The sequence below is a fragment of the Phasianus colchicus genome, chromosome 3, assembly GCF_987193195.1.
Source record: "Phasianus colchicus chromosome 3, bPhaCol1.hap1.1, whole genome shotgun sequence".
NCBI lineage: Eukaryota > Metazoa > Chordata > Aves > Galliformes > Phasianidae > Phasianus > Phasianus colchicus.
The window spans coordinates 72,737,337-72,753,792 of record NC_143438.1 but is presented as its reverse complement, the minus strand read 5'-3'; the positions used below and the strand labels follow the sequence as shown (position 1 = coordinate 72,753,792).

Genomic DNA, 16,456 nt, shown 5'->3' with positions numbered 1-16,456 from the left:
CCCTGCCGCCCCCCTCCCCGCTCCCGAGTGGTCTCGTCCGAGCGCCTGCGCTCCTCCTCTTCCCCGCTCCGCGCGGGCGCTGCTGGGCTGGGGAGGCCGGCGGGGGTTGTGAGCGCGGCCGTGATGCTGCCCCGCGGGTGAGGTGAGCTCGGCTCCGCGTCCGCCTCGCTCCCTCCGCCTCTTCTGCTCCGCGGAGCGCCGCGCGGAGGCGGCGGATGGCCGTGTGGGCGCGGCTGGCCGCCCCGTGCGGCTGGCTGAGGGCCGCCGGCTTGCTGGGCCTGAGGAGCCGCGGCGGCGCCGCGCGGGCGTGCTGTGGGGCGGCCCCGCTGCCTGCGCTGCGATCTGCGCACAGGCTTCCTCCGTGGAGGCTGCGTGTATCTGTAGCAGACTGTGCCCAGCCATCCCGTGCCAAGGGCGAGGCCTGCGCTCCCAGAAGCAGCCTGCCTGTAGCAGTAAAGCAGGAGCAGGCGGCACCTGAGACGGTCTCTGACCTGAGCGCAGCCAAACTGTATGAAGGTAAGAGGCCTCAGGGAGACCTACGTTCAATGTGGCTGTTGGCACTCTTTTTTTTCTTTTCTGACCTGTTTAACTGAAGTTCATAAGTTGTTCTGAAAGTAACATCTCCTATTTATTTCTCCTATTTTAAACTACAGTAGGTACGAAGAGCACAGTAACTATTTGATAGAGCAAATTCTCATCTACAAAACACTGTTTTTCAACATAGTCGCCACTGTTAGCTATATGTTTTTGCCAGTGATGAAGAAGAGCCTACATGCAGCGCTTGTAAACATCTACACAAATGGAGTTGACCTGCTATTGCCACCTCTGAAATGCAGCACCCACTGCCTCACTGTGCTCGCATCCACTGTCTGGTCTCCCATCAACATTCAGCAGGAATCAATGAATGTCAGTGGATGACATCCTCTTCTCGTGGAGGAATTCAATGACACACCTTTGCTTCATCACACTTTCACTGATGCCATTCTGTCAGACTGCCTCTCTGCTGCCATCTGTCACAAAGCAACAAAATGTACCAAAAGATCAGTGGGAAGGTGCAACATCTCCTGCTGTACCACCAATATCCACCTCTGACATTGCGGGCCAACAGAATAAAATAGGAGGCATTACTTTCAGAGCAGCTCTCACATTTATCTGACTTCCCTGACTTTCATTTGGTATTACTCCCATAGTTAACGTAGAATTCCTGCTGCAGCTCTGTAGCATGTAAATCCAAAATCCAGAAATTGAGCTAATCTAAAATAAAGTTGTAATGTGCTGGGCTGGAGCAGATCCTTGAAGGCATTTTGTTTTCATAACTATCTGCTCAGCTGAGCAGGGCTGGGGTAAACCAGTTCGAAGCAATTCACACAACGCTGAGAGCTGGTCCAGAGTAGGCAACAGGAGACAACAAAGTGTGAAGCACTGCCATAATGAGAAGTGCTTGTCAAATTGTCTCCTGAGAGAGATAGATCTCCTTGGTGTTGTCTGCCTCACTTTTCTCTACTAAATATTTTCAGAATGGACTTTTTTTATATTCATGCCTGAGTGAGGATATAAAAATAAAAAATACTGTTATCTGAAAATAACGTCAGCATGCTGAGGAAACGTGATCTGCAGTTATAAGGCAGTCATATATTCAGATTCAGCTTTGAGCCCAGACAGCTTGGATCCTACAGAGCTTATTTTTGGGGTGGCTCAGAGCTGCAACTGAGACCTGTGTGTTTGTGCAGCTGGTTCTGGAAACAGTGCAGCACCAGATCTGACAGGTCAGCCAGCTTATATGTCTCTGCACCTGCAGCACAGTTTGTTTACGTGCCACATTTGATCTGTTTGATCTGCAGGCACATTTACTGTTGTGCAAGTATGTGGAGCAATTTGCCCAGTTGGCAGTACGTAATGGGAGAGGCATAACTTATTTTTTTTTAAATTATGATTTATTTATTAATTTGACATCTATTTGACGATAGGAAGTTTAAAGAACTTTGAGTGGGGAAAAAAAAGTGCATCTTTGATATGAGAATGAATCGTAGTCTATACTGATTTGTTCCTGAAAGGAAATGCATCATATTCATATAGACTCCTGGAGAGCTGTTATTATTGTTTAATATGTAAGTGTTGCTAAAAATGTTTTATTGGGCTTTTTTTGCCAAGGCTTTGAAGCGGCAAGAGCTGCAACAATTGAACTAGTCTATGCAACTCTTCCTAGAATAACAGAATCTTCCTGCTTATTTTGGAACCTGTCTTCATAGTTCAGATTTGTGTTTTTTGCCACTTAAGAGTCTCACCCAAGTGTCTAGGAAGTCATTGTGCTAAGTAAGGTACAGGACACAAAAACTCCCCATCCAGGGGAGTTTATAATTAGTGCTGCTGATCAGTACTCAGTTGAACAATTGAGGTTGATGGGCAGCCTTCAAAATAGCAATTTTGATTTACCAGCTGCACGTTCCTGTCACTTAAGAAATAGATGAGTTGAAATATTTTCCAAAGAGACAGCAAATTCTGTGACTGAACAGTGAGTGGGAGCAAACATAATGGTGCTTATTTGGAAATGTTAATAAGTAGAAATGGAGCTCAAATTTTTTAGCTGTCAGAGGTGATGGCAGTCAGCAGCCGTTCTGCAGTGGTTAAGACATAATAGCAGAATTGAAGTTGGCTGTGAAATACCTTGAAAGTTAAAAACAACTGCAGTTCAAGCACTATATTTAGAAGAGGTGCAAGACAGTGGACCTACCAGGTAATTAAAAATAATCTTTCCAGTAACTTTTGGTCTGGATGTGATCAGGCAAAAATGCATCTGGGAAAACAAGAAAGAAGTATTTTTCAATAAAGTGGTGCGATCTTTTGTCTACGGTGATGAAGCTGGAGTCTGAATGCAGGCTTGTTGGGCATTTGGCTCAGATTTAGCATTATGAGCAAGAGTTGATGGACAGTGACAAGGAAATGTCACAGAGGCAAAAACTGGGAGCAGAATCTTTCTGCATGTCCTTTTGAATAACAATAGATTAGCTATTCATTTCTTGCAAAATGTTCTTGCTTTTTGAAATGGATTTGAGGAAATCTCCATAGCATTTGAGGGGAGCAGCTTTGTCATTCACAAAATGCACCTTAATCTTCTGTATTTATTTCTTAGACTGGGATGATGTTCCACCTTCATCTGCTTTGGAGGAGATTTCCGAGGAAGAAGCTGTGAAGATCATTGCAGATCCACTTCTTCCCCCTCAGTCTTCCACACTTCGAGATTATGTTGATCACTCAGAAACCCTGACCAAGCTTGTCCACCTAGGTGTGTGTGATTTTGTTTACGTGTTTTCTGTATTCCTTGAGCTTTGGAAGTTCTGCAGTTTGTGTTTTGATCTTGCTGGTGGTTTTGTAAACTTGAAAATTTCAGGCTGCAGAAACGATGACCAATAAGAAGGGCAGCAGAGTATTATGCATGAATGGAAAAAAACAGGTAGTCACTTGCATGACTTACAGCGATGCTATATTAGTTGCAAATAGGGCTGTTCCTTAATGTGTCTCCCAGAGCTTCTGGAAATAGGGAGCTCTTTGTGTAACTTGTCTAACTTCATTGGTCTTTTATTTTTGCCTGAGTAAGGTTATTTTAATTTGCTGGAAAAAGTACTGAAGCTCTCCATCCTAGGAAGGAAAAAGAATGGTTGCTATGCAGAACCGTAGAAGTGGGACGCAGTAGACCGAAAGGGAAAGGAGGAAGGAGTGGGAGAGCACCTTACTTTGATTGAAAAGCATTTGGACCATGCAATAAGAATAGCTGACTTTACAGGTTCTGGTGCCTTCCTTGTTTCCCAAAAGTATAAGGAATCCTAGAAGAAGGTTGGTAAAAATGTATTTGAGAGGGAGAAATCTGGCCCTGTGCGATAAGAATTTGCTATGTGTGAGTCACACACCAAGGGTACTTCACTGTGAAATTGTCCCCTTCCCTTGTGTAATGGAGTTAGGAGTTCCTTGTACATATTTCTGTGCAACAAGACAGGTCTCTGCATGTGGTACATAATAGCGTGCTCAATTTCTCACATATGGGATTCACTGAAGATATCTCCCTTCAGAAAACAAATTTAGCAAAAGAGTCTGAAGACAGACTGTTTGTTTTGTCTGGAACATTTCCATAATATACAACCTTAGTGTGTTGAGCAAGGTATGTTAAATAAGAGGAAAATTTTATATATATATGTATATATATATACACACACACTACTGCTTAGAAACTTCAGCATGACTTTCTGAAACATTTATAGGAAATCAGGTCTGTGTTTAATTAAAACAATCTCTCATTTTATTTGTTTCTAGGAGTTGACTTATCTCAAGTGGAGAAACGTCAAAAGGCAGGTCAACTCTTACTGACCTTGGACTTTGAAAAAGATATAACTAAAATACTTCTATTTCTGAAGGATGTGGGTATAGAAGACAGTCAGCTGGGACCGTTCCTGACCAAAAATCCATACATCCTTGGTGAAGATCTGGAAGCTCTAGAAACCAGGTATGCCTGTAAAGTATCAACATGGTGCTAAGGCCCTAGGGTTGAAGTTTCCCAATTTGCTTAAGCTTGTCTGAATGTGTGTTGCTGCCACATATACTCAGCTCCTGGCTCCACGTTCCTTTTCCCATCAGTCAGCATTAGCACATTGTGGTAGTGTCATAAATCAAGTCAACACCGTGATCCATTTGAAAACTGACCATCGTATCAAATTAGACTGAAAACTTAAGCAGTAAGACTTAATGAGATGCAAAGCCATACCTCCGTAAAAAGATGGGACACATACTTCAGAAAGGAGAATAAACAGAAAAGTGTGTCTCTTTTAGTAGCAACTTGGAATTGACTTAACAAGGAGACTGCCCCTTGATTACATATGCTTCAGAAGACACTTTGTTCTGAATATAATAGCTACTTGACTGAAAGTAAGCACTGAAGAAATAAGAAAAATGTACGTATATACTCCTGTTTCTCCAGCAGCATGGTTTGTAAAGTGATGGGATTTGTGTTGAAAGTTGTCAGTGTGACTACCAATTTTGTTGGTTTTAGCATTGTCTGAATCAAGCCATTTAATAGTATTGCCTGTTCTCTGCCAACAATGGAACATCCTCTTTAACAGTAATTATTTCATTAACAATTCTTTGTCTGGTCATTTCTAGAGATATAATGACATAATGGTGGTAACTGTGAATATAGATTCACAGAAGTATGTCCTGAGTATTTTTTGATTGTTAACTTTGGAGTACTATTTCTAGAACTTTAAAGATGAAATTTGTATCTGTGACAGAAAACCCTTCACTTTTAAACAAAATCCTTACTAAATTTAAATATCCCAAATTAAAAATACTAAAGATATTTAAGATAAAACATAGCAGTATATCTTTTTTCTCAAAAAAGAGCTCTTAGTTCTTCATTTAGCCAAAGTAATTGAATGTAGGTTTGGAGCATGTATTTTTGTGTAAATGTTCCTTACTGCAGTGCTGATGTGATGACTTGTAACTGTGTTCCAGTTTTCTCCTTGTTGGTTTATGGATAGAAACAGTTTCTCTTCATTCTTGTGTTTTACTGCTTCCTTCCAAATTTTTACAGGGGGGATACCATTAAGTTATGAAATATTCAAGGTACCAGCACCAAACTATACTGATTTATCTTGTAGCCATAGAGACTCTAGCTTTCTTTATTCAGCTGTATTTGCTTGTTGCCTGTCCTTAGTAGGGGTTAGATTCTGAAATGGAGTGATTTAATTCTTCTGATCTATACTTTCATTAGATGTGTTGATAATAAACCAGAAAAATAGCAGGAGATGGACACAAAGTCAAAAGTATGTCAAGGAGGCTTGCATTAATTGAACACTTTATTTTTTGTTTTCAGAACAACTCACGTACGTGCACACATGCTTTGTAAAGAACTCAAAATATCCTAGTAGTTAGAAATTAAAAAAAAAACAAAACCCTCTGTCTGCTTGGGTTATGTATGTAATAACTTTCCAAGGCTGAACTGTGAAAGTACATCTTTATGGAAGCACATATACTATCTAAGCATGCTCAGGTCTAACATAGACTTGACTTTTTTTCTCATTTTTCTTCTGTTCTTCCATCTGTTTATTCAGTAAGTGGCCTTTTAGAAATGGTGGGCAAAACTAACCTAGCCTGTTTTTCAGCAGTCTTTGAGTTGAGATTGTCTGAGTTACTTATATTTTCCAGAAGAGAGTAGGTTTTGCTACAGTAACTCACCTGTGAAGTTAGATCTGTTTTTCAGTGACTGTTCTGTGCCAGTCTGTGAGATTGGGGCTGAACAGGACAATCTGATTTCTTATTGGTATTCTACAGCTTGATTTTTTTTCAGTAAGTTTATCTCAGATTGGCATTGATGAATGCCTTTCCACTAACTTCAAGGTAAGCATTCCGCAGAGGCTGAACGTGTCTCAAATAACTGTCTTTTGAAAGCTGAGTATCACCTTTATATAAACACTCCATCACAGATGGACATGGTATCGGTTACATCACTCTGGAATGTTTTATTGCTATGGATTCCACATTGCCAGGAAACAAAACACAAATTTTCATAGATTTGGCATTTGACTTCGGATAAACACTGTAAAAGTCAAAACATTCCATAATTCATAATAATTTGACAGTTGCAAATCAGTGTCTGTACTGCAGCTGCACCAGATGCTTTGTTTTTACGGTATTGTTAATGATGACTTAAAACTCTTAACATGCTACATAGAACTGCTGACCCCTGCAGTAAGAATGAGGGCTAACCTTAGTGCCAATACTCACAAAGTTATCTCTAGCCTTGGTCAGATTGAATGACTATTCTTTAACGTACTATCTTCTAGAGTCAGCCGATTACAATCTTGCTATCCCCCTTTTAAAATTCTTGCCTTTCCAGGTTGCCCAGAAGTGCTTCAAGTGTGATTCTTAATGACTTGTTAACAGAAAACAAAAGGAAGAGAGTCAAAACAACCAAAAGTTTTTGGTTTCTTTGACTGCTCATTTAGCTGTGTTCTTGAGATGCTTGACAGCTAAAGCCTTGAAAAACAGAACAGAAGAAGTACAGCACAGCCAACCTGCAGCATGCAAAAAAAATGTGATAAACTATGAAGGAATAATTCTCTATTTTTGAGTCTTGTATTTCTCTCCCTTGTCATCTCTCTTTGTCTCTGAAGCTACTGTAGCCAGCAGTGTCAGCATTGCCTGAAGACTAGGCTGCTACCCTTTGAGTTGAGATGCCTTCTTAGTTAAGAATTGGTCCTCTGGAGATTATTCTTAAGTCTGTTCTGTAGAGATTTTTGGCACATGGTGATCTAATTTCTGAGACTTTGTAGAAAGGGATATAGTGACTAGAAGGTATTTTTACTTTTTCACTCAAAAAGATACAATTTAATACAGCCTCTTTTTTTCCTACTCTAGGACTAAGCATCATTTGCCGAATATCTGCTTCTGCAGAACATTCTGCAGTCTAAACAGTATCTCAGTTGCTGTCAAATGAGTTCTTATATGACCAATTTTTATCTAACAACAAGTGCTTACATTTCTGAATGTCTGTATTCAAAGCAAACCTTTTCAAATGGTAGGACAGTTCTTTGTAAATGGTAATGTAAGGATAGGCAATAGCAGATATAGCTGCTTTAAACCAGTTTTGGATTACCCAAGAAAGGTAGAGGTCACAATCTAGCAATAAAGAAGAAATCATTTATCCCTCTTAAAGGATTAGGGCTCACACAACTCTCCAAAGGTGGCAATCTCCTAGTAGAGGTGTTTCCTTCGCAGTTGCCATCCCTTAAATGTGGTTATTATGGGGTTGGCCCAGGGTCCCCCCTTCTGGTCGAACAGGTGAATTGCTTCCACCTGTGCTGCCAGGGCTGGCTATGCCCCTTCACCCGGTGCTCAATCACTGGTTCAGGCTGTAATCTAACATTTCCTATACAGGTGGCACATAGGTTAATCATGTCTCTCCATCTCAGAGTTTCTTGAACACCACCAGGGATGGTGACTGTACCATCTCCCTGGGCATCCCATTCCAGTGGCTGACTACTCTTTCAGAGAAGAAATTTTTCCTAACATCCAACTTGAATCTTCTCTGGCACAACTTGAGGCCATGCCTTCTAGTATTATTGCTAGTTACACAGGAGAAGAGGTTGACCCCCACCTCACTATAACCTCCTTTCAGGCAGTTGTAGAGAGAAATAAGGTCTTCCCTGAGCCTTCTTTTCTCCAGACTGTGAACAATGCCAGTTCCCTTGGCTGCTCTTCATAAGACTTTTGCTCCAGACCCCTCAGTAATATTGCAGTAGTGCTTGAAACAGAACTTCACTTTCACTGAATTCACAGAATCACAAAATTTCAGGGGTTGGAAGGGACCTCAAAAGATCATTGAGTCTAACTCCCCCTGCTAAAGCAGGTACCCTACAGTAGATTGCACAGGTAGTCTTGAATCTCTCTGTAGAAGAACACTCTACACCCTCTCTGGGCAATGTGTTCCAGTGCTCTGTCACCCTTACCATAAAGTTCTTACACATGTTTTTATGGAAATTCTATCTTCAAGTTTTAGATCATTACTCCTTGTCCTATTGCTACACACCACCGAGAAGAGCCTGGCCTCATCTGTTTGCCTCTCACCTCCCTTCAGATATTTACAAACATTAATCAGATCCCTTCTCAGTCTTCTTTTCCCTAGACTGAATAAACCCAGGTTACTCAGCCTTTCTTCTTACAGGAGATGCTCCAGGCCCTTTATCATCTTTGTGTCCCTCTGCTGAACTCCTTCTAGGAGATCCCTGTATTTTTTCAACTGAGAAGCCCAGAACTGGACACAGTATTCTAAATGTAACCTCATCAGGGCAGAACAGAGGGGGAGGATCACCTCCCTTGATCTGCTGGCCATGCTCTTTTTAATGCATTCCAGGATACCATTGGCCTTGGCCACAAGGGCACACTGCTGGCTCCTGGCCAACCTGTTGTTCACCAGAACGTCCAGGTCATTCTCTGCAGAGCTCCTCTCCAGCAGGTCAGCCCATAACCTGTACTGGTAGATGCGGTTATTCCTCCCCACGTACAAGACTCTACTTTTGCTCTTCTTAAACCTTATCATGCTCCTCCCTGCACAGCTCACTAGTCTGTCCTGGTCTTGTTGAATGGCAGCACAGCCATCTGGTGTGTCAGCCACTCCTCCCAGCTTTGTATCATCAGCAGACTTGCTGTGAGTGGACTCTATCCCTTCATCCAGGTCATTGATGAAGATGTTGAACAAGACCAGACCCAATACTGACCCCTGGGAATCATAGCTAGTTTCAGGCCTCCAAGCTTACTCTGCCCATCAAACTCAATGAAGTTAGGGGAAAAAAAAAATCTGAGTTGGAAAGAAAGTTTTGTTAAATAAAAAAACTTTAGTCAGCCCCTTCACCTTTTTGACAAGCAGATGTTTTGTAACTAAAATCCTTGGACCAGTGACTGAAAGTAGGACCTCTTGTAACAGAACAGCTGATTTAGGAATGTCTTTGGACAATGTCTTTACAGGTGGCATTGTTGTGTGAGATTTCTTCTCCAGTGTTATTGGCAAAATGGAGATGTATGAGGTATATTACTCTGTTCTTTCAGCAGTAGAAATGGAACTCATTAAAATAGCAACAGGCTGTGTATATCTTCTTGTCCGTACCCTATGATGATCTATTAATGTGTTTGTAATCAGGAGACAGGCTGGTAGTTAAATGTAGGTTAACATAGTTAACATAGCTGGAAGGAATTAAAATCTGTCTTCAGTATTGACATTCTGCTCTGAGGTTTATTTAACTTCTAATTAATTGGGAGGGATGGTATTTTGCTTTTATGATAACTGCAGATTTCCTTCTAATTATTTTTGGCAGAGTTGCATGTTAATGATAGAACATCTGTCCGTTTATAAGATATCACTGAGGAATTTAAACAAGTACTGAATAAATGGAGGCAATAAAATTTTCATCACTGGATTTTATTTTGTTTTTGTTCTGTTTCTAGAGTGGCTTACCTAAAATCAAAAAAATTTGGTAATGCAGAAATTACTCAGATGGTCTCAAGAGCTCCATATTTGCTGTTGTTTTCAGTGGAAAGACTGGATAACAGACTGGGTTTCTTAAAAAATGAACTTGGCCTCAGCGTAAAAAAGGTAAAAACTGTACTTTGAAGTCTTTAAGTACCTTGTCAGCGACATCTCTACTGCCTTACAATATGAATACTTATGTTTGTCATCACAAACCTTAGTGACACTGCCCATGTAATGCAGAGAATTACAGGACTAACAACGTGATTTTAGCCTTCTAAAAATGTAATAGGGCATCTAATATTCCAAAAATCCTGAAGGCTTGAATCATACAGTGCTCGAAGATGATCTGCTGTAGGATATTTTCAAACAAGCATGTGTGTACCCAGTTCTATTATTCCTGATGATTCATGGGACTGAATGCATTGCTGAAAACTGCATGCATAACTGCATGCATAACTTTGAGCAGATTCTCTGTTTTCGTTTCTTCAAGATACTGTAACATACTTAACTCATCAGCAAAAAATAGTCTATTCTCCAAATACAAATCAAACTAAACGCTGTCATGTGCTCAGTTCACTGAGAATAATCTGAGGCTGTTTCTCAGAGCACTACCATGTTAGGTGCTTAGAAGGTTTAGCATCATGCTTTGAGATTTTGACAAGAACTAGTATTTCAAGCTTCCTAGAATGAGTGGGCAGCATTAGTTGTTTCCTGCAGCAGCTGGTGATTGCAATAAATGTCAGCTTTCAAGCAGAATCTTGTGTTATTCTGTTGGCTTCTTTAGCTAAACAGTCCTAGCTGTCACAGTGCCTGTTCTCGGTCTTTCCAGGCTTCAGGTAAGAGATGTCTATGGAAAAGAGTTTAGTCCCTGCCTTGTACTTGGGATGGATTACAGGTTGTTCTGTGAGTCAGGAGACGGGGAGTAATTTCTAGTATTTCCATAATATTATGGTGTTAGCAGATCTTGAAGGGGACAGATAAAGTGCTGCAATTGAAAAATTCTTTTATAGCCTCTATCAGGTATTGTTTTGCTTAATTCTTTTTGAAGAGATGAAGAGAAACAACTCAAGCACTGAGAAAGAAAAAGGGCTCTTCCGTATGCTTTCTTCTTATGGGGAATGCTTTTACTCTTGTCTTCCAGTCTGTTTTGTAGTGGCTTGGTCATGTTCATTTGGATAACAAAAAAAAAAAAAAAAAAAAAGATTTTGCATGAAGATCTAATTTATCAAGATGCAAATGCAAGTGAAAGTTCATTCCTTTTCTAATTGCAAAATAAAGTTTTTCCCTTCATAGATAAGTTTGTAGGCATGCTGTCAATAATAATCTTTCTTTTGTCTGTGGGTTTTCCCTAATTGCAGACAAAGGATCTGGTAATTCGTTTTCCTAGGCTGCTGACTGGCAAATTAGAGCCTGTGAAAGAGAATCTTCAGGTAAGCTTATTAGTAGATGTTGAAAGTATATTCCCTATCCACATAGTTTAAGAGTTGATTGAAAATAAAATTCCCTGGAGAAGAATCCTGTTTAAAAAAAGAAAAAAAAAAAAGTCATGAAATAATTTTGGGGAAGACAGATGGGGAAGACAGAAAATAATTGAGCGTTTTGTCAAACAGCTTCTTTTCCTCAATGGTTTGCAAGCATACAGCATACTTGGAACAATGACTTGTTCTGTTTTCTGTTCTGATGTAGGTTAGAAACTTCATCTAACTCCCTTCCTGCCAAAAGTTGCTATCCGATGACACAAATTGTTACCCGTTCCTTTACAATGAGTGAAAAATAGAGCTTGTTCCTTGGGCTTTTTTGGTCTTCAGTTGTGTTTTTTTTCTTTTTTTCTTCTTAATTGCTATTGGGTTTTGCTAACTTAGATTGTTTATGAAGATTTAGGAACAAGAAATGTGTTTTTCATTATTTTCCTCCTGGCAGGTAGCTAGTGTGCCAAAATGTCCATTTGACACCTATTGTCTGATAGCAGATGGTCATTATTAACAACTGTTGGGTAAATAACTTTAAACCCACAGGGACTTCTTTCCCCTTTGAAAATGTGATTGTGCATTGGTTTAATTATTGTGCTGTAAAGCCACTAGGCCAAACAGCATGATGTAGTCTAACAATTTGAGAAATCCCATTATCCTATAATGCATAACTATGAATTAAAATATGTAATTTTTCAGATGGACTCACCACTCTGAAGCCATTAAGCACTGGGAGTCTTGCAATCTGAAATGTGTGTGTGTGGTAAGGGAGGAGACTGGAAAGTAGCAGACTGTTCCAATTAATAGTGCTTTCTTTTTAACGAACATTGTTTCCAAGGCTAGGGAGTCAGTATATTACAATGAATGCATTTTTGAGACTTTCAGTTCTTGGTAACTATCTTTTGTCTACCTACAAGGAAGTGTAAAATGTAGCATTCCTACTTTTAACACATGGAGAGAAGAGGAGGAATTCTAGGTCCTTGATGTTGGAATCTACTGATACTTAGAAGCACCATCTTTTCAGGAAGTTGGATGAATCCAACTCAGAATCTGAATTCTGACCTGTGTATCCTTACCTGAGGGTGGGTAAACAGCATTTACAAAGTGTAACCATTTAACAGCATTTGAAAGTGATCCAGTGCTATCCCTCACTGCTGCTTAGAAACAAGCACTGCAATTGACATTGGTTGTCAGAACATACTAACATGGACTAAGTGATCTCAGGGGTAGATTATTCCATCCTCTAAAGGTTTCATCAAGCACAATTTGAGATTCATTGAGAGAATTAAACATGAAAGTCTGCATTACCAGGATGTGTTGGGGGAATCATGCAGAGTATGCTGGTAACAGCTAGGACTTGCACAGTAAGGAAATTAACATGTGGAGTAGAGAATTACTGACTATTAAGTGTATTAACTGAACCCTTAAAACAATTTACAATTGAGCTCCCTATTTATGTCCAGAAAACTGTTGCTCAGTTTCACAGAGTAGAAAAGACAAGGAGAAGAGACTTACCAGAACTAACTCTGCAGTGGAGCCAGCCATATATCTCCATTGATTTAAGACCAGGTCATACTTTTCAGTTGTAATTCTTAATGCAATGAGCTACCCCTGCCAACTCAGATCTGTGGAAAGCACCTCTGGAGTGCAGACACATCTCTTCATACGTGACTGCTGTCTTGGTTAGTATTTCCATGATAGGCAAATATTTATAAAGCAGATAAAAAAGAATCAGGAGTTGGAAGACCTGATTACAGTCATATTTGAAAGCACTTGCCAAAGGTATCTTAAAAGGTGTCTTCAAAACCTAGATTCCAGACCCTTTGCTTTGCATTTGCCAGGAAGTCCTGGAAAAGAGCTTTAGTGTTGTCACATCAAACTGGACAAACAAAAAGCGTCATCTTTTTTGCCAGCTGTGAAGACGTACCTGAGTTGGATTTCAAAGTCTGCTTTATGTTGACTGGCAAGCATACCCACTACATGACTGAAAGCAAGCTCCTTGTAAATGTCACATTCAGATAGAAGAAGTGGCTGAATTATGAGATGCTCTTGGATGCTAAATTTCTTTATCAACAACTCTTAACTGCTTGCTGCCTGCATGTTGGGAGGAGTTCTCACGATTTTATTGAAAAAATGTGTTTTATTTTCCTTTTGAGGAATGATAATTAAAGTCAAGGCAGGCTTTGAAAAAGACAACTTACTTTAGACGTGAACCAACTGTAAAATGAACTGAAGAAGTGCATGTTTTGCACAGCTCTTTCAGGAGACTTCAATCTAGGATTGAAATTATAGTCTCTAGTATAGAAAATATGACTTGAATACATTAGCAAAAGAAATAACACATAAACAAAAGTAGTCACTTTGATTACTGTGTTTTACTGGGTTCAACAGCTCCACAACTAAAATGTCAGTCTCTATTGGAAGTCTGATATTGGAAGTGATGAAAACTCTCAGGGGAGAATTTTTATGCGTGTAACTGCCGTGCATATGAAGATATGAGGGTTTTTTTGGTTCATATCTCAGACAAACTGTAAAATAGGTAGCATTCACACAAGTAATCTAAATTTCAGGAATGTTCTATAAACAAATTATACTTTAATCCAGGGGTGATAAACAGTTCATGCTCCCTGATTTCAAAGGACTAGATTATTACAGAATGCATTCATATTACTGTGTAATAAAAGATAGAATAATCTTACATTAGTTTATTTCACTGGCATGTTAGAACAAGCTAACTTTGTTGTGCCGGACTTTTGAATATTGTTCTCTTTTTCAGGTTTGTCAGGTTGAATTTGGTTTTCAACGTAATGAAGTTCAGCAGATTGCGTTTAAAACCCCCAAGATTTTAACTGCGAGTAAAAAGAGACTCAGACAGACATTTGACTACCTGCACAACATAATGGGCATTCCCCACAACATGCTTACTCGCTTTCCTCAGGTGAGCTGTTAATCTAAATTGTAGGTGCTATTTGCACAGTCTAGTTCATTTCATCATCATTTGCACCTTTTGATAGTCCACAATTCTTTTTGTGACAAATACTTTCAAAGGCAGATGTTGCTGTGCAAGAGAAGACAAGTAGGTTTTCTGAACTACTGGTGTAGTGAAAGTGGATGCTCACTGTATGCAGGACATACAAGTCTTCTATTCATATGTGACTTCTCTTCTGGATTTTTATTACTTATCTTGTATGTACTACATCTACCATTACCTGACACTGATGGTTGCTATATCCTATTTTGTATCTCACTTCTGTTTTACTTGACTTGTAAGTGATCACAAGTGTTGTTCACTACCTTCTCAGTTATGTTGTTGTGGCTTTGTGGTGCTTCACCTTGTCCCTTTGACTCCCACATTGTCCAGTCATGATACATCTGCATCCTGCCATTTTCCCCACTTCTCTTCTTTCAAATGTGTTCCTCTAATTCATTTCACCATTATTCTCACCCTCTGATAGCCTACAGTTCTTTTTGTGACAAATATCTTCAAAGGTAGACGTGCAGGAGAAAACAAATGGGTTTTCTGAACCACTGCACTGTGCCTTTTGATTGTGTTATAAAAGAAGGTGCAGCCATTCACGTTTTCTGCTGCCTCTGTTCTGTGGTTATTAGCTCTTCATTTCTTCCCCATAACAATGCTAATCTAAATCTCATTGTAAAACTAAGCGTTCCCAGTAATAGAGGGAAAGTGTTTTGGTATTCTTTTTCTCTGTTTCCAAATGTCTTGTTCACTTCTTTGGCTGTGATTACACGAATTACAGCATGTAGTTATCTTATATAAATGTACTAAGTATCATGCTCAAGAGAGTTGTACTGCTCCCTGATTTTCCTATTGTATGTGTCTCAGTATGATATATTGAAACATTCGTCTAGAATTTAAATAATTTTATATATAAATACAAACTACTCGATGGTTGACAAAAATGAGGAGGAAAGATGTAAATTATCTGTTTTCTTGCTCCAGTTTGTCTGAAGAATGTTTTATTTTAGATTCATCAGAGTCTGAAATTTAGACTACCTAAAAGATTCTCTTTCATGATTTTAGGATTCTTTCTTTCTCCTTTCTTAGGTTTTCAACTCAAAGCTATTACGAATCAAAGAGAGACATATGTTTCTTATATTCTTGGGAAGAGCCCAGTATGACCCAACTCAACCCAGTTACATCTCTCTGGACCAGCTTGTGTCCTTACCCGATGAGGTGTTTTGTACAGAGATTGCCAAAGCCTCTATTCAGGACTTTGAAAAATTCTTAAAAACGATTTAATTATTAACACATGTAGAAAGGAATCAAGTTATGAAATAAACATTTTTTAAAACTGCTTCCTTTCAAGGTCTCAACTTCCTTATTGTTTAAGAATTAATTACATCCTACAAGTGTTTCATAAGTAGAGCCTTACAGCAATGTTTACGGTGATTTAAAAGTATATTTAAAAAGAGTTAGGTGAGTATATGTTGACTGATGTTAATGTAATCCTTGAAACTAATTGCTATCTTTTAATTCAGCATGAATGATGGAGCACACTAACAGAAAAGTAAATTAAAGTGGATTTTTTTGTTTTGTTTTACTTTCAGTAATTTTGGAGTTTCAGGAGATAGAAAGACTGGTTAGTGACTTCTTCCCAGTCTCCCCTTCTGTCTTCTCCCCTCACCTTACTAACAAACCAGCAAGTTAATGTAATTAGCAAGCTAATGTAGTAGCAGAGAAGTGGCACAATTACCTGTTCTCATCTTAAAAGCTAGTAATTTTATTTGCTCTTTTATATGTCAGAGAAGAATACACTATTATGTATGTAAAGTTCCTCATACAAAAGGGTGTTTTTTAACAGGTTACAAAGGTTTTTCTTTTTCAAGCTGGCTTCTGAAGTTCATATCCTAAAAGCTGTACTGTGAAACTTGGCTTGAAAAAAAAAAGAACAAAACCCACAGCAAATTGAATCTAGGCAAATCACAATGAGGAAAAAAAAAAAGCTCCTAAATT

At 39.3% G+C, this 16,456-nt stretch overlaps 1 protein-coding gene across 1 annotated transcript; it reads left to right on the top strand.

The window, feature by feature from the left end:
* The first annotated feature begins 61 nt into the window (after positions 1 to 61).
* On the top strand, positions 62 to 15,797 carry MTERF3 (mitochondrial transcription termination factor 3). Its single transcript, XM_031591036.2, has 7 exons — positions 62 to 516; positions 3,131 to 3,283; positions 4,306 to 4,495; positions 9,988 to 10,135; positions 11,371 to 11,442; positions 14,258 to 14,419; positions 15,548 to 15,797. Exons 1-7 carry the CDS (start codon positions 216 to 218, stop codon positions 15,740 to 15,742), a joined length of 1,221 nt encoding a protein of 406 aa, XP_031446896.1. The 5' UTR covers positions 62 to 215; the 3' UTR covers positions 15,743 to 15,797.
* The last annotated feature ends 659 nt before the right edge of the window (positions 15,798 to 16,456 follow it).